Here is a 24,076-nt window from a genome sequence, read left to right as displayed (position 1 = left end):
CAGCAGCTAGCACCTAGAACAATGGTTGGCATTAACTGGTATTCACTATATATTGTAATGAATGAATAATCAAAGATGACTGAACAGTAACATCAATGTTAACACAGGGATGGCAAATAGATTTCATATTAAATGCCAATTGCAAATGACTGAGAATAGATGCACAGATTAATGCGTACAGGATTCTGAGACCATGTCAACTTAGAAAGAAAATACAACATGACCGATTGTCAATGTGGCATGCAGGTAGTCAACACTTGAGCATTAAGCTGAAACTATGTAAAATGACATCAGCAAAAATACAAGATAAACTAGTTCACAGTACATAAAAGTATAATTATGGTTTGCAAGGTTCTTCACATAGATTTTGTTAGCAAAGACTAGTAAACAGAAAATGATAGGCTAAGCAAGACTAATAAAAAACTGTACTTAAATGTAATTAGGGAATAAAACAGACAAACAGTACTTGAGAGAATGTGAGAGGCTTTCACCCTTCTTGAAAGCAGGCCTACTTGAGAACAATTTAAAACATCCTTTTTACATGTTCTACTGTAATACAAACTGTGTTTTTTAACACCTAAAAAACTTACCTATATCATTTTTTTTAAAGTGTAAAAGACACTAATCATACAACCCTTTCACTATTACAGAATACATTATTTTTCAGAATTATGAATGCATGGCACTTACATTCTGTTTCATGCTTATAGGCTCCTAATGTTAGCTGACGAGATGTTGTCAATAATTGTTGCATCATTGCTGTTGGGTCTTGAAATATCTAATGGGATAGAATGAACAAAAACCCAATAACTTCAAAGTTCTCCAACTTCAAATGCTTTTAAAACTATCATTATAAAATCTTCTTACCATTTCATCATAGAACTCTGAAACCACTGTCTTTTTCCCCAGCATTGCATTGGTGTCTGATTGAAACAGCTTTAGCAAATGATACAGGGTTACCTGTGAAATAAAAACAGATGTCAAATCTGTGCAATGGTTTTTATCATCACAAGACACTGGCATTTTTTTAACTGAAATGGAGACTGAAGTATATACATGTCAAATTCATGATCTTGTTTCAACTGCAACTTATTGCAGCAAATCACCCAAATTTTCTGTACCTTTATTTTCCTATTAGATTCATTCCTATCTACCTAACATGAATATTCTTTAGAAGGTAATTAAGAATCTGTTCAAGAATCTCTAGAGAGGAAACTAAAAATAACACAAGATAAAGCTATAGAAATTAAACTGAAAAATCACTAAAACATGAATTCTTTTACTTACACAAGTGGATTAATTGTGACTGCTTTGAAGATTAGAGTTTACAAATTTACTGTGGGGAATGAAAAAGTTCAGTGAGGGCAAGATAATTTCTTTGGGGATCTATAAGATTATTACATAAATGACATAATAAATAAATAAAAAGTTAGTAATAATTCACTTTGGGAAGAGCAACATGTCTTCAAACACTTAAAAACAGGTATAGTAAGACATCAAGGGAAAAGTTTTGCAGCACAATGTGTGATTATTTTAGCAAAATAAAATCTAGTTGGGAAAACATCAGAGTTCATGTTGAAGTTCTGAAAACCAGACATCAAATAATTTTCCAAAAAGTTAGCTAGCATAATTGTAAGAGAATGCTACTCTTCAAAAAAGTCACCAAATAGGGAGCAAGGAAGGGTACATTGAAAAATTCAGAAAATATAAAATTCCTTGCAACTGAATTTAAACAAGCACCATCAACTCCCCCTAAAGACAATCTAACTCAATTAACAGAATGTCAGATTTCCCTGGACATGGCTCAGCAAGTGGAAATATCCTACTTAAAGGACATCTTCCAGGCTCAAGATGATGCACTAAGAATGTAGAAAGGGGAGGAGTGAAATGCACAGAATTCTACTAAAATAACAGCAAAATAAGAGAGCATGAATTACATATCAAATTATTTAAAGCAAATAATTTAACAAATTTCTGGAACAGACAGAAAACAGATGAGTCTACCAAGAAGGATAATAAACAATAACAGAGAAAAACCACAACCTAAAAACTTAAGAAAACTGCCTCAGGGGTGTGAGCCAGAGCTCCCAGGAGCCCTACAGTGCTCCAAGCTCAGAATTGACAAGTATCAAAGTCAAGAATGCTATGGGGTAGCTGGGCCTCTTGACCTTTACTTCTCTCTCCACTCACAGACAAGAAAGCATATCTACCTTTAGTGCCTAGAATTTTTCTCCCCAACAATGAAGTATGAAGAAAAAATAAAGACATTTCAGAGGGGCAATATCTCTGAAAGTTTATTTCTCAGGCATCCTTTCTGAAAAAATTCCTTCAGCAAAATGAAAAAAAGAAACTTGGAAAAAGGAAGAAAAAGGATCATCTATAATCAATCATTAGGCACTGAAAGATACTATCTGAAGCTGAGAAATCCAATATTAGGGATTTAAATATGAGATGCATGGAAGTGAGTAATTTCTAGAGGAATTGAAAGCACGTAACTGTTAAAAAGCAGTTTTCTTGGAAAAGAGGTCAAAGATGGGATAAAGATGTTATGGGCTGAATTGTGACCTCCCTACAAAAGGTATATTTTGTTTGAGATGGGGTCTTACTATGTTGCCCAGGCTGGTCTTGAATTTCTGATCTCAAATGATACTCCTGCCTCAGCCTCCCAAGTAACTGGGACTATAAATGCAGGCAAAAGATATGAAGCCCTAATTCTCAGTACCTGTGGATGTGACATTATTTGGAAACAGGGTCTTTGCAGGTGTAATTACAATGAAGTCATTAGGGTGGACCACAATCCAATATGACTGGTGTCCTTCTAAGAGAAGAAGACACAGAGATCAGGGAGAAAGATAAGGCCATGTGACAATGGAGGAAGATATTAGAGATATGTTGCCAAAAGCCAAGGAACATCTGGGGCTGGAAGAGGCAAGGAAAGATGCTCTCCTAAAGGCTTTGGAAAAAACATGGCCAACACCTTGATTTCAGACTTCTAGCCTCCAGATCTGTGGGAATAAATTTCTGTTGTTTTAATCCACCCAGTTTATGGTACCATAAAACTAATACAGAAGACTTACACTTATTTCAAAAATCTTCTCTTAAAACCATGTGCACATCTGACTTTTATAATTAAAAAATTCTTACAATTACATCGTAAAACTGTCCTTCCCTAAATTTATTATTCAGACTTCCAGAGGCATTCATGCAGATATAGGCAATAAAAACATTTCAAGACAGATGTCTGTAATTTTGAGTGGTGTTTGAAAATTCTTAGAACAATGAAACTGCCTATACTTGCATAGAAATCCCTATTTCTAGGAACGAAAACGCAATTTGACATTTTGCTTTTAGAAACAACCATTCTTTTCATAGTGGCTTGATCTGTATAATAGGTTACTGGGTAGCAGAAGTAAATCACAAGTTACCTTCCAACCAGGTTGTCTTTCTTAGATATTTTAAATAAACCTTCACTGGACATTTTCTGTAAGAGCCAACTATTGAAAAAGTACAATAGTTTAATAATACTAAAAAACCCTATAATACTTTTTAGAGAATAAAATTCAGGCCTATGTAAATCTATATGGGAATCTATTCAATAGATTAATCACTATAGCAGTACAATAGGTTATACCTTTCTAAGAGTGACTTCAAGAGCTGTCTCATAATGAGGTTACAGGATATAATGATTTCTTTCACAGATTTATTTTCCAATTGGGGATAAGGGGTAACAGATGAGGAGACAGGGAGGTAAGGCAGCATATTCTCAAAATAAAAATGAAAACCCAGCAATCTTACAAAGTTAAAAAGAGCTTCTACTCTAGTAATATACGGGCTTCTTCTCTCTCCCTCTCAACATCTGCTAAATTCTATGCTCTCTTTTCCCTAATAAACAATTCTCATTAAGGTCAGTGTCTCATTTTTGTATCCTTCTCAATCACTTAAACAATATCTTGCAAATAGCAGATATAATATTTAATAATTTCTTGGCCAGTTATGGTGGCTCATGCCTGTAATCCCAGCACCTTGGGAGGGCAAGGTGAGAGGAATGCTTGAGCCCAGGAGTTTGAGATCAGCCTGGGCAACATGGCGAGCCCCCATCTCTACAGAAAATAAAAAAATAAACTCAGCATGGTAGCATGCATCTGTGGTCCCATCTACTGGGAAGGCTGAGGCAGAGGATTGTTTGAGGCCAGGAGGTGGAGGCTGCAGTGAGTTGTGTTTATGCCACTCTACTCCAGCCTAGGCAGCAGAGTGTAACTCTGTCTCAAAAGAAAAAAAAATTATTGCCAAACAAAATATAACATGAGTGTGTTTTCCTGAAGGGCAACACGGATGGTAGGAGATCTAAAAACTTCATCACATGAAAACACAAAAAATGTTTAAATGAGCTATGGATGCTTACTCATAAGAAAAAACTAAGGTAGGAATAGTAATCAGTAAAAAGTTCAGGAAAGCATAACGAAGTACAGCTTTCGTAAAACTAAAACTACCCCAACCTTGAATAGGATGTTTTAGTGACATAAGTTAATTCTCCATATTGGAGATATGCAAGCCCAAACTAGATTCTCATTTGAGAGATTGCCTAAATAAATTCCTACGTAGGAAGAAAAGTCTACGTCATTGGGTCCCAAATCTCACTGTGCATCAAAATCACCTGGGGTGCTGGCCCCATTCCAAACCTACTGAATCAGACTCTCCAAAAGGTGAGGCCTAGGAGCTTGAATTTTTAAAAAGCACCTCACAATAAATAAATAAGCAAGCACCTCAGGTGTTTCTGATGCAGCCAGTTAGGAACTGGTTTGCTGAAATACTGGTCCAGGTGATACTCAGCTCCTTTAAAAATACATACACAGTTTAAAAAATATAATCTGATAATTAAAATGTAAATGTTTGGTGCTAAAAGAATAATGTGATTTTAACAAGATAAAATGGTGATGAATGTGAAAGCCTTGAAACTGGAGTTAAACCCCAGCCACATATGTGGAATGTGAGAGCCATTACTGAGTTTTGACCCTACAGGCTTAAGAAAAAAAAAGGCCTAGTGGTTTTACTCAAAAGAAAAAATACTAGAAAAAGGTATGAATGCAAATATCTGGGTTCAAAAACTAGCTCTACCATAATTAACTGAGTGTTTTTGAGCAGTGACTTGACCTCTGAGCCTTGGTATCCTGATCCCTAAAATGAGGGTATCACAACCTAACAAAGTTGCTGAAGGATCAAAGCAAAAGCCTGGAGGGATTTTTTTTACGTTATCAAGCAACAATCTGATAAGAAGAGATTAAAAGATGAAAAAGCCAGTGGCTATAAAGACTCATAAATAAGATAGAAAATGAAGCGCTAGTACTGATGACAGCCTAAAAAAGCAAAAACACTGTTTCTTAGGGTTTAACTACCAAAAACTATAAAAACCATTTTACACAGCATATGGGCTCAACTTGTTTATTACTAATAACCGAATGATAATAATAGTTGTAAGTTTTTTTGCTGCAGTAATCATCTGATTTCCATGGTTTCTTTCCAATATATGTTCATATTATATGTTTTTTTCCATACTTGAAAAAAAAAAGGATTTTGAAAGGCTACATTTAAAAATGAAAAACGTTCATGGCAAGATACATTGTGCCATAAATTTACATAAAACACATCTGAATGAAAACTATTCATTAAGTATTATTACATGTTCACATTTACTAAGAAATCTATTTTATATTTACAAAGATTAATGCTACTCACAGGTCTTTCATTAGGGTCAATGAAAAATATTTTGATGATTATTTCGAATTCACCCCATCCTGTTTCAGTAATTTCATATGGAGGTTTAGTAACAACTAAAGACAGAAAAAAATAGTAAATTATCGGTTTAGTTTCCTAGCCATTTTTAACTTTGGATATTGTGAATCAAAAGACTATATTGTACCTCTTAAAGGATTGCCATAGCTTTCATGTAATTTAAACTGGATTTTCTTCACATATGCTGACATATCCTAAAATATAAGGAATTAATTAGTTTTATGATCTACAAATGAAAACTAGGAAAAAAACACACAGCATATATACTTAATTTTATAAAAAACATACTTCCCTTCAAATTTTATGGAATCTAATTTTCTAAAAAACATGAATTATACCTGGGAAGTTATTTTGCTTTTTTTTTTTTTTTTTTTTTTCCTGAGATGGAGTCTTGCTTTGTTGCCCAGGCTGGAGTACAGTGGCACGATCTTGGCTCACTGCAACTTCCCTGACCCAGGTTCAAGCAATTCTCCTGCCTCAGCCTCCTGAGTAGCTGGGATTACAAGCGGCTGCCACCACGCCTGGCTAATTTTTTGTATTTTTAGTAGAGACGGGGTTTCACCATGTTGGCCAGGCTGGTCTCGAACTCTTGACCTCAGGTGATCCACCCGCTTCGGCCTACCAGTGTGCTGGAATTACAGGCGTGAGCCACCGTGCCTGGCCTATTTTGCTTTTTTAAAAAACAAAAACTAAAACAGAGGAAGCCTGTGTTGAATTCTTTTATGATTTGTAATATATAGAAATACATATCCCAAATTCACTTTTTTTTTTTTTTGGCAAATCTTGTTTTAATACACCTCTATAGATAATATTCTAAATCAATTTTGACTTTTTTCCATTAAAACAACAGTACATATCTGGTACTGTTACAGAAATATAAGGCAAATCTATAGTCAATTTCAAAGAACAAAATTATATCACATATGCCGGGCACGGTGGCTCACGCCTGTAATCCCAGCACTTTGGGAGGCCAAGGGAGGTGGATCACCTGAGATCAGGAGTTCGAGACCAGCCTGGCCAACATGGTGAAACTCCATCTCTACTAAAAATACAAAAAATTAGTCAAGCATGGTGGCGGGCGCCTGTAATCCCAGCTACTCAGGAGGCTGAGGCAGGAGAATTGCTTAAACCCAGGAGGCAGAGGTTGCAGTAAGCTGAGATAGCACCATTGCATTCCAGCCTGGGCAATAAGAGAGAAACTCCATCTCAAACAAACAAAAAATTATATTACATAAAGCTAAGGACAACTAATTTAAAGCAATCTAAGACTGTTGAGTACAAAAACTCCTCATTTTCTTAACTTTATTTTAAAAGTACAGAAGCATATTCATTAGTTATGGCAAATAAAAGGGCTTCTGTTGGCAAAGGTGGCTGTTAAAATATATAATTCATTATAGAAGAATAAAAAAATGCAAAGCAATAAGTCACATTCAATAGTAATGTTTATTAACTTTTTAATTTACTTTTAGGAATTTTTAAATTACTTATATCTACATTAATATCTAACTTTATTATTTAAAAAATAAACTGGAATCTTACTATAATGATACCTTTTTTTTCTATAGAGATGGAATCTTACTATGTTGCCAGTCTGGTCTCAAACTTCTGGGCTCAAGCGATCCTCCTGCTTGGGCCTCCCAAAGTGCTGAGATTACAGGAATGAGCCATTTTGCCTAGCCAATGGTTTTTAGTTAATATTTACAGAGTCTCATAAGAATCACTGCAATTTTAGAACATTTTTATCACACAAAAGAAAGCCATATCCATTAGCACTTACCTCAATACCCTTTCTCCCCCACCAACTAGCAACCACTTTTTTCTTTGTCTTTGGATTTGCCCCTTTTGGACATTTCATATAAATAAAAGTATATACTATGTGGCCTTTTTTATATTTGGCTTCTTTTACTTAGCATAATGCTTTCAAGTTTCATCCATGTAGTAGCATCTTTACTTTATCAATACTTTACTTTTTATTGCTTGATAACATTCAATTGTATGGATATACTACATTTTATTTATCCATTCATCAGTTGATAGACAAATGAATTGTTTCCACTTTTTGGCTATTATGAATAACACTGGTATGAATATTCACATGCAAGTTTTTGGGTAGACTCTGAAGGGTTTTAAATAGAAGAATAATTTACTCACTCAATAAATATCTGTTAAATACCTACTGTGTACTGGCTATGTTCCAGGCATTGAAGATTCAGCAGTGAAACAAAATTACTAGCAATCGGATGACACAGCAGAGCTGTCTTTCACACTTATTACCACATTATTACTTTAAGGATTAGCTGCTTATTCCTGAAACTCCTGATTAAATACTATGTTAACTTAGATATGATGTTAGGAAGATGTACTTGTACTGTATTTATAGCATAAATAGTTCTTGTTATCTTAATTTTAATTAGGAAACATTTTTGGAAAATTGATTTCTAGTGTCATATGAAGATGACAGTTTTCTATTTTTTCAAAAACTTTCTGACAACATTCCTACAATGGACCAATTTTATAATCAGAAAGTTACTATAAAAAATTACAGGTTGTCGGCCAGGCGCAGTGGCTCACACCTGTAATCCCAGCACTTTGGGAGGCCGAGGCGGGTGGATCATGAGGTCAGGAGATTGAGACCATCCTGGCTAACATGGTAAAACCCCGTCTCTACTAAAAAATACAAAAAATTAGCCGGGCGTGGTGGCTGGTGCCTGTAGTCCCAGCTACTCGGGAGGCTGAGGTAGAAGAATGGCGTGAACCCGGGAGGCGGAGCTTGCAGTGAGCCGAGATCGCGCCACTGCACTCCAGCCTGGGCGACAGAGCGAGACTGTCTCAAAAAAAAAAAAAAAAAAAAATTACAGGTTGTCTTTAAGCAAAACAAATTACAGACAACTTTAAGCAAAACAGTTACAGAAAAAACGAGTGCCTACCTCATTTCTATATGGTTTTACATATACTGTCCACTGATGAGTGTGCCCATCTTCTTCTCTTTTCTTTCCAAAATACCGAGCAACATTACCATAAACTATTGGTTTAACGATAGTAACACCCTAAAAGAAAAATAATTTTAAAATAAATGAATATTGTACCATTAGCTAAATATGCAGAATAAGAGCTCTGAAAACTTGTTTTAAAGAATGGCAGTCTAACAATCTATAGTTTGCTTATAATATGGATTTCTCTCAAATCAATTTCAGATACATCCTCATTTCATAGTAACACAAAAAACACCAGAATAATTACAGTGTTCCCTCTTTGAAAATGCTTTTATTTAAATTACCACGTAAAGCGCTTTTAGAGTGTTGTTAAAAGAAATGCAAAAGGCCTTTACTTAAACATCTGAAAGCTAGGCATTGAAATAAAAATTGCCAATTCTGACTGGCATCATCTGTGGTAATGTCCTTATCACCGAGCCTGTGGCAGTGTTTCTCAAAGTATAGTATAAATATTAAGAGTAATTTGTGAGAGGTAGAATAAAGGTCAAACATTTTTCACTTTTTTACTTACGTGTTTAATCAGTATTAAAAAATAATAATAACTGTAACTAGAAATTAAAACCTACAATTTCAGCAAGGCGGGTGGATCACCTGAGGTCAGAGGTTCAAGACCAGCCTGGCCAAGACGGTGAAACCCCGTCTTTACTAAAAATACAAAAATTAGCTGGGCTTGGTGGTGTGCATCTGTAATCCCAGCTACTCGGGAGGCTGAAGCAGGAGAACTGCTTGAACCTGGGAGGCAGAGGTTGCAGTGAGCCGAGATCATACCATTGCACTCCAGCCTGGGCAACAGAGCGAGACTCTGCCTCCAAAAAAAAACAACAGAAAAACAAACACCCTACAATTTAAAAAACATTAACGCTTAGAAAGAGGCTTTTAAAAAGTAAATTGATTTAAATGTAAATGTTACAATAAATATTACAGTTGAATTCAGACATGGCAAAAATGGCCAAGTGTCACTTGGATGACTGAAGCTTGGCAAATAGCGGCTGATGACATGTTTGCTACATTTGTCCTTAGTTTAACATACATATTTCTTATATCTGATAAGTGCAAAGGCAGTGAGAATTGACAGATTATGTCGGAAAGACAAAAAATTTCAATTAAAGTGAAAATATTGAATGTTGCACATGAATCTGAAACCAATGGCTCAGTTACAGAAATGTATCTGAAGGACAATGAGCAAGATTTACCAAACATGTGAAAAGTGCTGAGCGAATGTAACCAACAGCAATAAAAATGAAGAAAAGTGGCCAGGCACGGTGGCTCACGCCTGTAATCCCAGCACTTTGGGAGGCCGAGGTGGGCAGATCACCTGAAGTCGGGAGTTCGAGACCAGCCTGACCAACCCGTCTCTACTAAAAATACAAAATTAGCCAGGCATGGTGGCGCATGCCTGTAATCCCAGCTATTCGGGAGGCTGAGGCAGGAGAATCGCTTGAATCCAGGAGGTGGAGGTTGCAGTGAGCCGAGATTGCGCTATTGCACTCCAGCCTGGGCAACAAGAGCAAAACTCCGCCTCAAAAAAAAAAACACACACACACATAGATAAGTATTTTTAAAACCTACTAATTATTATTATTATTATTATTTTTTAAAGAAACAGAGTCTCGCTCTGTCGCCCAGGCTAGAGTGCAGTGGCGCGATCTCAGCTCACTGCAACTTCCACCTCCCAGGTTCAAGCGACTCTCCTGCCTCAGCCTCCCGACTAGCTGGGATTACAGGCGCCCGCCACTACGCCCGGCTAATTTTTGTATCTTTAGTACAGACGGGGTTTCACCCATCTTGACCAGGCTGCTCTCAAACTCCTGACCTCAGGTGATCCACCCATCTCCGCCTCCCAAAGTGCTGGGATTACAGGCGTGAGCCACCGCGCCCAGCCGTGGTTGATTCTTTTTAAAGAAAAATTTCCTTTCCTTTATAAATAAAAATCAGAAGGGGTACAATAGTTGTTTTATCAGGAGCCAGTGGGTCCTGCCTTAAAAATTAACGTGCAGGGCCGGGCAAGGTGGCTCATGCCTGTAATCCCAGCACTTTGGAAGGCTGAGGCGGGTTGGATCACCTGAGGTCAGAAGTTCAAGACCAGGCTGGTCAACATGGTGAAACCCTGTCTCTACTAAATAATCAAAAATTAGCCGGGCACCTGTAATTCCAGCTACTAGAGGGGCTGAAGCAGAACCGCTTGAACCCGAGGCGGAGGTTGCAGTGAGCCGAGATCGTGCCATTGCGCTCCAGCCTGGGCAACAAGAGGGACACTTCGTCTCAAAAAAAAAAAAAAAAATTAACGTGCCAGGGGATGTGTGACGGAAATAAATATCACAATGTCAAACATTACGCTAGGCTCTATGATTTCATCAAAAACAAAAGAAGTTGACATTTACTGAGTGTTCCCCATGTGCCAGGCACAGTGTTATGCTCTTGCTTTGGGGCTTTGTGAACACCATGAACTCCGGCAAATTTTCTTAGCTTTCGTATGCCTCCGTGCCTCAGTTACCGCACTTGGAAATACTGCGGGTAAGCGCTCAGCAACTGTTTGCTACAGTTATTGTTATCCTCACACCAGGGGGGTGGCGTCACCACTTCACCATTAACCTAGATTGGCAGCGAATGTGCACCAAGCTGAGCTTTCCCAGCCCTCGGAGTCGCCCGTTTCCTCGGCAGCTACGTCCGGGTTTCCCCAAGCCACCACTGATCTGTTTGTTTTTTGGCGGGGATGGGAGTTGGCAGTGACGCGAGGAAGTTGGGGCCCAATGAACGCTGGTTTTTCGCTCAATGGCTCTGACTCGCTCTCCGCCTTGAAATCACGGTTCAAACCCAAGGAGAGAAGGCGCGAAAGGAAACCCAGTGGGCCCTCCCCGCGCCGCGCAGGGAGGAGCCGGGGCGGGAGAGCCACCCCGGAAGAGGGGCGGTCCCGGCACTGACCTTTACTCTCCCGCCGGAGTCAGGCCCAAATTCGGCCATTCTCTTGAACATATTGTCCCACGGAAGAAGCCGCCGCCGCCAGGGAAAGAGACCGGGGCTGGCGGGGTCGCCGCTCCCCTCAGAGGCCGCGCTCCTCGCGCGCGGACCCAGGCGGAGGGTTTCTGGCCGAGGGAGGGCGAGTTACTAGGGCTGGCGGCGCTGAGTAACCTTCAACTCCTCAGGCCGACAGCGCTCCTGAAGGCCATTCAGGCCCGCGCAGGTGGAGAGCGCCGCGGAAGGAGGGGCGACGGCGGCACCGCGCGCAGGCGCAACGGGTTCGCGTATGCGCACGCAGTGTACACTGCGCACGCGCCTGGCGGCTGCAGTCACATCACAGAACCAGTCCAGGAGTTCCAAACAAAAAAAAAAATGAAAGGAAGGAAATAATCAATAAATGACTTAAGAAAGTTGTCCAGATGTTAAGGAGATGAGTTTCCACACTGAAAGATCCTACTAAGCACCCAGCACAAATATTAAAGCATCCACGTCAAGGCATATCATTGTGAATTTTCCGAACATCGAGGAAAAAGAGATCCCACACTCTTCCAGGTTATAAAGACTGTAGAATCAGAGTGGCTTCAGATTGCTCAGTTAGAATCTAGGAAGCCATACGGTACTGTCTTCAAAACTCTGAGGGAAAATTACTTCCGATTTAGTCCTCAATACTCATCCAACTACCAATCTAGTGTGTGAATAGAATAGAGTTTCAGACGTGCTAAGTCACTACACACAAAAAATAGTACCTATCTTACTTTTCTCAGTACCTCCAGGAAGATCCTGTAGATCTGATCCACCAAAATGAGGGAATAAGCCAAGAAGGAGGAAATTATGAAATACAGGAAATACAATAAATAACAAACAGAAAATAGTAAGATCCCAAGATGATACTGAAAGAGCCCCGGGGACGATAGCTGTGTACAGGCATAGACGGCAACGCATCCAGATTAGATTTGGTCAGAAATCTTTGGGAGACACTGCTTTAGAAGGATGGAATTGACAAAATTCCAGCTGGCGTTGAATCCTCAAGAGGAGATTTGACGGAGAGTTTGGGAATTTAACTCATGACAGGTCACAGAAAACTAAGCGGCTGTAAGAATTATGCAGCTATTAATTCTAGGGAAAACAAAATCTTGTGCAAGAAAGGAAAGTAATTGTATTTGTGGTTACATAAATACTGAGTATTGGTCGGGCGCGGTGGCTCACGCCTGTAATCCGAGCACTTTGGGAGGCCGAGGTGGGCGGATCACGAGGTCAGGAGATCGAGACCATCCTGGCTAACACGGTGAAACCCCGTCTCTACTAAAAATACAAAAAAATTAGCCGAGCGTGGTGGCGGGCGCCTGTAGTCCCAGCTACTTGGGAGGCTGAGTCAGGAGAATGGCGTGAACCTGGGAGGCGGAGCTTGCAGTGAACCCAGATCGCACCACTGCACTCCAGCCTGGGTGACAGAGCAAGACTCCGTCTCAAAAAAAAAAAAAAAAAATACTGAGTATTGTTCCCCCCTCCCCCTCAAAAAAAGAATTACATTTGGAAGGATGGGCTTTGGAGAAGGGTACTATGCTTGATGGGGATGGAGGAGGAGGAAATAGAGCTTAATCTTTAACTTCCATAGTAGGAAGTCAATATCTTAAAATGGAAAAATCAAGAAGAAGCAATATAAGTGTAATACTGAAAAGCATGGAGGTAAATAATTTGAAAAATAAGCTAAAAGAGTAGAAAATACTGCTGATTGTAATTTTTAGTAATTCCATTTAACAACTTCTAAGAAAATATTTTTTAGAAGACTTCACTAAATAGAAGTGCAAGGGATGTGCTCAAGGCTTAGTTATATTAGTGCCACATGAAAAGCTCAATTGTCATATGGATGTGACTGCATTTCAACCAAGATAGGAACTGAGTTTCTTTGAAAATGATCAAACATTGATATTGATTTTTATTCTGTTGCCAGAATAAGAGTAGAAATTTGGTTTGGGGGCATAATTATATTTAAAACAATTGTTATGACTAAGAAATATTTATCAAAAACTAAAACAAAATCTCCAACAAACATTGCTTTCCCACTTCAGTCTACTTTGTCTACTCTCTGGCAGTTTCCTCAATCAGCCTGTGTTGGGTTATCCTGGCACTTCTTGGACATGTCCTATCTCTGTTTCTCAGCTGTCACTCTTCAACTCTCTCTCCCCTACCTTGACTCATCCTTTGTACACCTCAGGGTATCTCGATATGCATAAACTCATTATTTTTTAGTTTAATCACATCAGAATGGTCCAAGAATTTTGAAGCCTAAGGTTGCACCTATGTAGTGGCCCTCTGCTGCCCTCCCATGGCTAGTCTATGTGCTGCATTTACGTAGCCAAGACGTGGCTTGGAACCCCGCAAGCTGTTGTACTGGAGTCATGGGGCGTTGAAGAGTTAATTAAAAAAAAAAAAAAAAAAGGTTGGGCGGGGTGGCTCACGCCTGTAATCCCAGCACTTTGGGAGGCCGAGGCGGGCGGATCACGAGGTCAGGAAATCGACCTCCTGACATGGTGAAACCCCCTCTCTACTAAAAATACAAAAATGAGCCAGGCGTGGTGGCGCATGCCTGTAGTCTCAACTACTAGGGAGGCTGAGGCAGGAGAATCGCTTGAACCCAGGAGGCGGAGGTTGCAGTGAGCCGAGATGGCGCCACTGCACTCCAGCCTGGGTGACAGAGCGAGACTCTGTCTCAAAAACAAAAAGCTTAGAATGTTCAGCTTGGAGGGAACATACTAAATAATCAGCAAGAGATTTATTCGATCAACTGATATTGATTAGGCATGTACCATGTTCCAGTCACTCTCTAGGTGTTTAGAATACAGAAGTGGAATGAGTGAAAAATTTCTGTTCTTCCTATCAGGACAGTGGTTCAGCATATCATAAAATCAGAGATGTATCATGGTAAGGAGGGTGTCCAGGTGTTGGGGAAGGAAGCAACCCACTGAGGGATGTCAGAGCCTGAGTAGAGAGCACTCAGTGTTGGGCAGAGTTGGGGAATTGGTTACATACAGGCAAACCCATCAAATAGGTGAATGTACTAAGGATACATTTTAAGGATAATGAGTATAATGGATGCTAAGTTTCTTACTGTCGGAGAAGAGAGTTAAAACATGCGAAAGAAGAAAACTAGAGTGAATCCTGTGGTGTGAGATTAGAATTGGAGATATTGGTGTGGATTCATGATTTTCAATATAAATAGATAGATATAGAGATAAATATAGTGTAAATACACATATCTTCCAGCTCTGTTCACTGATAGGGCCTGGGAACAGTGAAACCCTAGTGCCCAGATCTTGTTTTTTAATACTATTATGCAGTTTGAGGAATCAGGGCTCCTTGGAGAAATGCCTATTCCATTTTTGGAAGCAAGGAAGGAACAAGGTGAGCCTTAGAATATCTTGTGCCAGAAAACAAGAAAGTGCTTGAAGAATGATGGAAATATGTCGGAATGGCACAGAAGCCAACTTGCAGGGACTCACTGGCCAAATCGAGGACAGTGTGAACATCAAAATAAATAATAGTAATGGACTATAACTCCTTATGATTTGAATAAAATAGAAGCCATGTGTCTATACTGATATAATAAATAAATGCATGACCAGTCACGGTGGTTCACACCTGTAATCCAGCACTTGGGAGGCCAAGGCAGGCAGATTGCTTGAGCTCAGGAGTTCAAGACAAGCCTGGGCAACATGGCAAAACCCCATCTCTACTAAAAATACAAAAATTAGCCGGGCATGGTGACGCGTGCCAGTAGTGCCAGCTACTCAGGAGGCTGAGGCGAGAGGATCGCTTGAGCCCGGGAGGCAGAGGTTGCAGTGAGCCAAGATTGCGCTACTGCACTCCAGCCTGGGCGACAGAGTGAAATCCTGCCTCTAAATAAATAAACAAACAAACTGAAAATTTGGTGAGCAGTAGTCTCAAGGCACCTCCTCCCCAAATACTTTACAGTGAAGATGGCTTGCAGGCCTCACCTTAATCAAGTGATCCAAGTGAACATAATCAATAATGGGGCAAATCAAAACTGCAAAAACTGCATGCCACCTGAAAGGATGCAGTGAGAACATCACTTCTGTGGTATTCCTACCAAAGATGCATAACCTGATGGAATCGAGAGAACACCAGAAAAACCTTAGGAACATTCTATAACGTAACTAGTCTGTGGTCTTCAAAAGTGGCAAGGTCATAAAAGTCCAGAAAGAAACAACTGAGGAAACAATCCAGATTGAAAGAGACTTAAAAAACATGACAACCAAATACAACATGATTCTGAATTAGATGCTTTTGTTATGAAGGTCTTATTGGGACAATCAGTGAAACTGAGTGGAATCTGATGACCAGGTGGTAGTAATGTATCAATGTTAATTTCCTAATTTGGATAATTGTTTTAAGGTTTTATGTAGGAGAATGTCTTTATAGGAATTACACACTGATATAATCAGGGCCATTGGGTATCATGTTGGCTGTTTACTCTCAAAACAGTTCCGAAAAATAAAAGATCTTTGTACAGTACTTTTACATTTTTTGAAAGATTGAGATTATTTCAATGTTTTTTTAAAAAGTAGAAAAACCTCTGTCATTTTGGAAGTTATATTTTGGTGAGAAGAGACAAATAAGTAAAATATGTAGTATATAAAATTATTATAGACTTGAGCCCTGAGGCATTCTCACATTTAGAAATTAAATAGCAGAGAAAGAGTGAGCGAGAAGGACTGAGAAAGAACAGTCAGTGAGGTAGGATGTAAATAAGGAAAAGCCAAGGGATTAAAAAACTGCTAAAAGTATGAAGCGGTTCACGTTGTCAAATTCCGCTGAGATGAACAAGATGATCACTGGAATTAGCACTGAGGAGTCATGGGAGAAATCCTGGAGGAGCAGTTTCAGCTGGGTGAGGATGGAAGCCAGATTAGAGAGGGCTGAAAAGACAATGGGAGGTGAGGTCATGGAGTTGGTAAGTACAGACATCCTTCCCCAGAAGTCTTGCTGTAAAGGGAGCACAGAATGGAGTTGCAGTTGGAGGATTATGTAGGATCAGTGCAGTATTTGTTGTAAGATGGAAGGTTACTAGGGCAGATTGTAGAATGATGGAGGTGATCCAGCTAAAAGGGACAAACTAGGGATGCAGGAAACAGCCTAACTTGGAGTAGTGAGAGGGATGGGAGGGAAACTGCATGTGGAGTCAGTGCTGTTGGCAGGAGCAGAGGCTCTTCATCCTGACAATAGGAGGGAAGGAAGGAAGGAAGGATGGGCCTATGGGAAGGTATGACTGCTGCTTTGGTGATGTGGAGGGGAAAACTTGGTATGCAGTTGCTTTTGTTTTATAAGTGTAATATGAGGCCAGGTTATCTGCTGAGAGCAGAGGAGGGTGGAGGATAAGGGGACAGAGGAGGAGGCTGAATGTGTGTCTTGAGGCTTTGAAGAGAGAAAAGTAAAATAGTAACAGTCATTTTGGACACTAGGGACATAAAAATGGAAGGATTGTAGAGAAGTAACTAAAATGGTCAGGCAGGCTTGAGGGCTTATTTGAGATTTATGGTTATGAATTTAAAGTGAGAACTGTCATCATGCTTGTGGATTTTTCTCCAGCAATATCTGACTATTTAAGTGAGGTAAGTAAGGATATAAGAGATATTAAGAGCACCAAATCATATTTTTTCAAATATTTGTATTTTTTTTTCTTCAGAGACACTATAGGAGTCTAAATAAAAACAGATAAGGTATGTGTTGCAAAGCCTTTAATTAGAATGTTTGTATTTTTTACATCATGCATAACTTCACATTTGTGATTAATTAGTAATTATTTCAATACTTGTAAGCTCATCTGCCTCAGATTTAATTATAATACATGAATTAAATTAATCAAATTAAGGAACAGCAATTTAGAAAGAAACACACTTTAAGAAATCAAAATTCTCAACTCAGGCAGTCTGTTTCTATCATTTGGTATTCTACTCCTTTAAAAATTTCATATTGCCCAACAAAAAGGGGTTATTTTTACTGTTTTTGGAGATGACTGAACAGATGAAGGCATCAGATGCCTTCATCAGCTGGTATTTTGCCTAAGATCAATTTAAGATAACCTTTTGTTATATTTTTTACTTATATTGGGCATAATCGTATCATTCAAGATTAAGTCTGGGTTATTTCTTTGATAAGAACTGAATGTACTGGAGATGTATTTGATAACCAAGGTTTTAGATAAATTTTCACCAGTATTAGTTCTATTTGCAAACTGAAAAATGTTGTAGGCTTAATATAAAATAACCACATTAGTGAATGTTATGTCTCTTAGAAGAAAGGCCATATTTTGCTCCTGCTTCTGTAAAAATATAATTTGTTTGAAGAGGAAATAATGGTAGTGTGACCTTTCCCTTAATTACTACTCCCTTAATGTGAGAAAGAGACAAAATGAGCTGAAAAAGGAAAATTCTGGAGTTATACTCCACAACCTTGAATATACTGACGGAGATCTCTGTTTTGACAACGATTTCTCCATGCCACCCTGTAGAAAAAGATGAAGCAAATGGTGAAAGGTTAAAACATATCTTCATTGTAATATACATACTTCACACCCCTTGGGGAAACAAAATATTTTATCAATAGATAAAATAGTAAGATAGACCCAGCTATTGCTATTTATTAAATGAAGATATGTATACAAAATACTTCACTCCTACCCAAATTTCTCAGTAGAGCATAGAATGCCGAACATAAAGATTGAGTAATGTGCGTTGTACAGCAGCAACTGCAAAGTGAACGCCACATTTATTTATTTATTTATTTATTTATTTATTTATTTATTTAAGACAGAGTCTCACTGTGCCGCCCAGGCTGAAGTGCAATGGCGCAATCCTCTGCAACCTCCACCTCCTGGGTTCAAGCAAGTCTCCTGCCTCAGCCTCCCGAGTAGCCGGGATTACGGCACCTGCCACCACACCCAGCTAATTTTTTGTATTTTTAGTAGAGACGGGGTTTTGCCATGTTAGCTAGGCTGGTCTCGAACTCCTGACCTCAGGTGATCCACCCGCCTCGGTCTCCCAAAGTGCTGGGATTACAGGCGTGAGCCACCGTGCCCGGCCCACATTTACTTATTCTAAAAAGAATTTCAAGATATGACAAGGAACTGATAGAGTGTGAATCATCTTAAAACTCTAGAAATCCCCTAAAATAAATTGAGGAGTAAAAGAGTAAGATTCTGGATCAGTTAAAGTAGATTGTTTCTTCAAGGATATAGGTAATACGTTATTTAGCATAAGCCAAAAGCTGCAATTTTTAGGTGTCATTAGCATACTTTGGTCTTTAAAAGTCTGCTCTCATTGTATATATCAACAGTAGAGTAAAATAGTTTTCCCTTTTAACACTTAAAACATACCATGCTCTAATGCCTTGTGGATCGCGGACAACCCTCTTTGCACAAGCTACAGCATCAGCGATGTTATCTTGCAGCAAAGCTGAAAGACAGGTGGTAAGGAATAAAATCTTTAATAGATATTTTATTTTAAATTTAGGTAGAGCCAGCTTTTTTCTGTTAGGCTGTGGAAAGAATGCTAAGATATTATTTTCTATGAGTCCATATATGTGTGATTGTTGGGGAAAACTCTCTTCATTCTCTCCCATTCAGCATGAAATGAAGCATTTTTTTCTTCATTTACCAAAGTCATTGGAAGCTCTGGAAGTATTAATGAAATGATTAAAGGTCTTCTTTGTACTAGACACTGTAAAAAAAACCTAGTGATATTTTACTCAGCAGTTCTATTATTGAAAATTTATCCAAAAGAAATAAGAAATGCACCCAAAGATGTATACACAAAGCTATTCATAGCAATTTATGAGGGAAAAATGGAAACAACCTAAGTGCTCAGTAGTAACAGTTGGATCAGTAAATTATAGAATATTCATATATTAAAATTCTAGTCATTATTTTAAAATGATGAAACAGATTTGTATTTTTTTCCCATCTGGAAAATGGAGCAAAAGATGATTAAAAGCCGATTTGTATTTGCTGACATGCAAATAATTTTGTGTGATAAGCAAATTGTAAAGCAGTGTGTATAATACAATTTATTTATTTATTTATTTATTTTTATTTTTTATTTTTTTTTTTTGAGACGGAGTCTTGCTCTGTCCCCCAGGCTGGAGTGCAGTGGCGCGATCTTGGCTCACTGCAAACTCTGCCTCCCGGGTTCACGCCATTCTCCTGCCTCAGCCTCCCGAGTAGCTGGGACTACAGGCGCCCGCCAACACGTCCGGCTAATTTTTCGTATTTTTAGTAGAGACAGGGTTTCACCGTGTTAGCCAGGATGGTCTTGATCTCCTGACCTCGTGATCCGCCCGCCTCGGTCTCCCAAAGCGCTGGGATTACAGGCTTGAGCCACCGCGCCCGGCAATACAATTTAATTTTTGCAAAAGCACACATTATTTACATGTTTGTATGTGGGTATATATGTGTATGATATAATTTAACATTCATACACATGATTGATATACATTCTGGAAGAATATATACCAGAATTTACCCATGGTTATAAACCTCTGGGTAGTAAGATTATGGGTGTTATTTTTCTTATTTGTATTTTCTAATTTTTATTTAATGACCAAAGATTATTATATAATTTTTTAAATTAACTGGATTTTTGAAATAAAATTAATGTTCTCTATTGGAAATTTAATATTTAACAATTTAATAATATCAACTTTGCAAGATTTCTGCAATATTTTTGACACTGAAGATTCCACATGGTATTTCTATTTTTATGAGTTCAATAAAATATTTGTTTCACCCCAAATAAATAAATCCTTAAGTTAATTTGTTATTTACAATAATAATTCTACAGGAACTGTATTTTTTGAAGATGTAAACTAAAGAATTTAGAAATGGAATATCATCATGTTCCTAATTCACTTAAATGTCTCTCAGCAGAAGCCAGGTACAGTGGCTCATGCCTGTAATCCCAGCACTTAAGGAGGCTGAGGTGGGAAGATTGCTTGAGCTCAGGAGTTCAGGACCAGCCTGGGCAACACAGAATTTGCCTGTACTAAAATTTTCAAAAATTAGCCAGGCATGGTGGTGCACACCTGTAGTCCCAGCTACTTGGGAGGCTGTGGTGGGATGATCACTTGAAGCTGAAGTGAGCCGTGATGGTGCCACTGCACTACAGCCTGGGGGACAGTGAGACCCTGTCTCAAAACAAAACAAAACAAAACAAAACAAAACAACACAAAAAACTCTCAGCAAAAAAAAAAAAAAAAAAAAAGACATAGAAGAAGCAACTATGGCAAAATGTTAACAACTTTTAAAGTGCATAATGGGCATATGGCTGTTTATTATACTAATGTCTCTAATTTTCCATACATTTAGAACATTTCATTAAAAAAAAGTAAAACAATTGAAAAAGGACCATACAACTAAATTCTCCCTAAACCTCCCCAGAGTAGGCAGGAGCAATGGCATTGTTCTGGACAAAGCATCAGTAAGGCCATTGACAGTAAATTAATAGGTCATTCCAGAAACTTCTGTATATTAAAAAACATCAACCTTTTATGATACCACTTCTTTAATTTCTTACTCAGGGAATTATGAGGAAAATAATAATGACTTTCTGGAAGTTGAGATGTAGTTTTTCTAGGTCCCTCATGAACCTTTCAAGGCTTTTTCATTTGTATTGCATCTCAATTCTTGTAAGTGTAACCAGATTGGTCAAATATTAGCTTGTCTTACCATTGCAGGATAAATGACAGGCATTAACTGCTCCTGGGGTTTTGCCATCATTACACCAGTAGCGGCTATTGATCTGAAATATCCCATAATCAGTGCTTCTGTCTCCAGGATTGTAGTTTGTAGCTCGTGTGTTATAACCGCTCTCCCATTTGGCCAAACACATCCCTGAAAAGAACTTATTTTTAGTAATAAACAGCAACACTAAGTGACTTATACTCTATAGCAAAATCAGTTCTATTCAGCTACTTCTATTTTATGATTTGTTTTATAAGTATAAAGATTTACTTGTAAAATATCTTAGCACTTTAGTGTTAAGATAAGGGACTTGTAAGAGAATCCTTTTATAATGCAAATCATCTTGTAACACTAATGAACAATATAACATACTTTTAAAAATATTAAAATACATGTTTCTTCCATTGCTTTTACCCTTCCCGTGCGTGCTCCCATCCCTCAGGCAACATTCAGCCAAGAACAGAAAAATCAACAGAGCTGTTGAGTAGACTTTGTAAATTCATAGCAGATACATAGGCTGATGGAAAAATGCTTTTTTTTAAATCAGAAAAACGTAAGGATTTTCTGATAGAAATTTTCTTATAATATCTAAAGGTGAATTTGGATATCAAGTTAGAATCTTGAAAACAAGACTATTCTGTGATTTCATCCCTTCACTCATTCATTCAAAAATAGCCATTGAGGGGAAACGTCTGAATTAAATCTGAAAACTACAGAGATTATTACATTGACAACTATGTACTAAACTGTAAAATAACTTTTCCTCATGGCACGTCTTGAATTGTGTGGGAGAAAATGAAAGATAGTTAATCAAGTAGAGTAGATAAAAATAATAAAACATTTCATGCTAAGTTTCTGGGATCCTATACAAAGAGTGACTGAAGGGAACTAGGTTCCTACTGCCCTTGTGTAGGGAATTCAATATATTCTTTAAAAACATCACTGTTAAAAATCCCATGTCGGCCGGGTGCAGTGGTTCACACCTGTAATCCTACCACTTTGGGAGGCTGAGGTGGGCGGATCATTTGAGGCCAGGAGTTCAAGACCAGCCTGGCCAACATGGTGAAACCCCATCTCTACTGAAAATACAAAAAATTAGCTGGGTGTGGTGGTGCACACCTGTAATCACAGCTACTCAGAAGGCTGAAGCACGAGAACCACTTGAACCCAGAAGGCAGAGGTTGCAGTGAGCTGAGATCATGCCACTGCACTCCAGCCTGGGCCACAGAATGAGACTGTCTTAAAAAAAAAAAAAAAAAAAATCCCACATCATGGCAGGGGACTTGAAGACAAGAAAAATACTGCATCACTCTAGGCTGTCAGAGACCAAGTTCAAAATGGAAAATAACTGGAGTCACATACCAAGGACTTGAGAGAGCTCTGCCAGGTCCTCAAATGTATCTTTCAGCCAGCTTACATGTGCCATTGAATCTCAGGGACCCAGCAAACTTCCTAGCACTAGAACAGTACAACAGGTCCTATTTTACTTAGAATGGAATTTTCCCCTGCCATGCCCTTATTCCTTTATCGGGTATCTCTGGTTATAAAGAACCAAACTGATGTTTTTAGCCATTGTAAGTATACAAACCCACAAAGAAATAAAACATCTATTCACTCAAAGCCCCTTCTTCTTCTTCCTTCTCTCCTAGTGTCTGTTCCATATGGAGCTAATTCTCTGGACGTATGGAGAGTAGACTTACAGTTTGCTAGGCTGATTCCCCTGTAGCCATCCATTCCCAATCTTTTCAGAGTTCTGGCCAACTCACACCTTTCAAAGACCTTGCCCTGGACCGTAACAGAAAGGAGGACAAGCCCCAGAATAATGACAGCCTTCATGTTGACTTCTAGGTCAGAGTGCTAGGCTGGCCAGGGTGAGCTGGCTCCAGTATTTAACATCTTTTAACTTCCTTCTTCCCCTTGTGGTTTGAGGGCTCCACCCTTTCAGCTGTGTGGAAAACAGGAACTGTCTATTGATCTATTGACTCTAAAGAGATTTTTTAATGCTTGAAGAGAGATACGCTGATTTCCTAAGAATTAGTCTACAGGAAAATAATGAAATTGAATTGTTTCAAGTACTGGCTCTGGAAGAATTGGGGCATAGCACTGTTTCCAAGACAGGAACTTTCTTCTGTTTGATTATGAATTTGAGCGATTATAAAGAAAAAAATGACTATTTTGTACACCTTAAAATGATCTGTGATTTTTGAGTAACATTCAATTTCGTGAAATTGTTTCGTATGCATTCACTTTTTAATATTTATCTTTGTTACTTAAAATTATTTTACATATCTTTTCCACAAAATGGACATGACACATGTGCCTGTTGTCTTAATGGGTGTATAGTGTGACACCACGTTGCTCAGCTAGTTTCTTACTCTAGACTCTTTTTGTTACTATAGCAAATTTTTTATTATTATAAATCAGTGTTTTACTATTATAAATAAGGTTCATGTGAACAACTTTACCAACTACCTTTTTTTTTTGAGATGGACTCTTACTCTGTCGCCAGGCTGGAGTGCAGTGGCGTGATCTCAGCTCATTGCAACCTCTGCCTCCCAGGTTCAAGCAATTCTCCTGCCTC

At 38.6% G+C, this 24,076-nt stretch overlaps 2 protein-coding genes across 3 annotated transcripts in view; both read right to left on the bottom strand.

Moving 5' to 3' along the window:
* YEATS4 (YEATS domain containing 4) overlaps positions 1-12,031 on the bottom strand; it is a 29,985-nt gene extending 17,954 nt beyond the window's left edge. Inside the window, exons 1-6 of one of the 2 annotated variants that reach the window (XM_055236999.2) lie at positions 11,706-12,029; positions 8,718-8,837; positions 5,918-5,984; positions 5,734-5,828; positions 868-960; positions 691-778 (exon numbers count right to left, since the gene is read on the bottom strand). In XM_055236999.2, coding sequence (XP_055092974.1) covers positions 691-778; positions 868-960; positions 5,734-5,828; positions 5,918-5,984; positions 8,718-8,837; positions 11,706-11,756 — 514 coding nt within the window. In that variant the 5' untranslated portion in view covers positions 11,757-12,029. Of the gene's footprint in view, positions 1-690; positions 779-867; positions 961-5,733; positions 5,829-5,917; positions 5,985-8,717; positions 8,838-11,705 lie in introns of both variants that reach the window. The other variant, XM_055237000.2, reaches the window with a different exon arrangement.
* A 5,450-nt stretch (positions 12,032-17,481) lies between these two features.
* On the bottom strand, positions 17,482-23,368 carry LYZ (lysozyme). Its single transcript, XM_055237063.2, has 4 exons — positions 23,196-23,368; positions 21,481-21,645; positions 19,135-19,213; positions 17,482-18,264 (listed from the first exon to the last, which is right to left on the bottom strand). Exons 1-4 carry the CDS (start codon positions 23,329-23,331, stop codon positions 18,198-18,200), a joined length of 447 nt encoding a protein of 148 aa, XP_055093038.1. The 5' UTR covers positions 23,332-23,368; the 3' UTR covers positions 17,482-18,197.
* Positions 23,369-24,076: the final 708 nt, after the last annotated feature.

This window comes from Symphalangus syndactylus, chromosome 13 (genome assembly GCF_028878055.3).
Source record: "Symphalangus syndactylus isolate Jambi chromosome 13, NHGRI_mSymSyn1-v2.1_pri, whole genome shotgun sequence".
In the NCBI taxonomy this organism is placed as follows: Eukaryota; Metazoa; Chordata; class Mammalia; order Primates; family Hylobatidae; genus Symphalangus; species Symphalangus syndactylus.
The sequence above is the reverse complement of the archived record's forward strand: the minus strand, read 5'-3'. Positions and strand labels throughout refer to the sequence as shown.

What these genes read in the sequence shown, in the direction of transcription:
- LYZ (XM_055237063.2), bottom strand. Translation starts at nt 23,331, where the DNA reads ATGAAGGCTGTCATTATTCTGGGGCTTGTCCTCCTTTCTGTTACGGTC. An exon ending in GGGAATCAGCCTAGCAAACT is followed by an intron (nt 21,646 to 23,195) that starts GTAAGTCTACTC and finishes AGTTCTTTTCAG; the next exon opens with GGATGTGTTTGGCCAAATGG. An exon ending in CCACAAGGCATTAGAGCATG is followed by an intron (nt 18,265 to 19,134) that starts GTATGTTTTAAG and finishes CTTTTTCTACAG; the next exon opens with GGTGGCATGGAGAAATCGTT.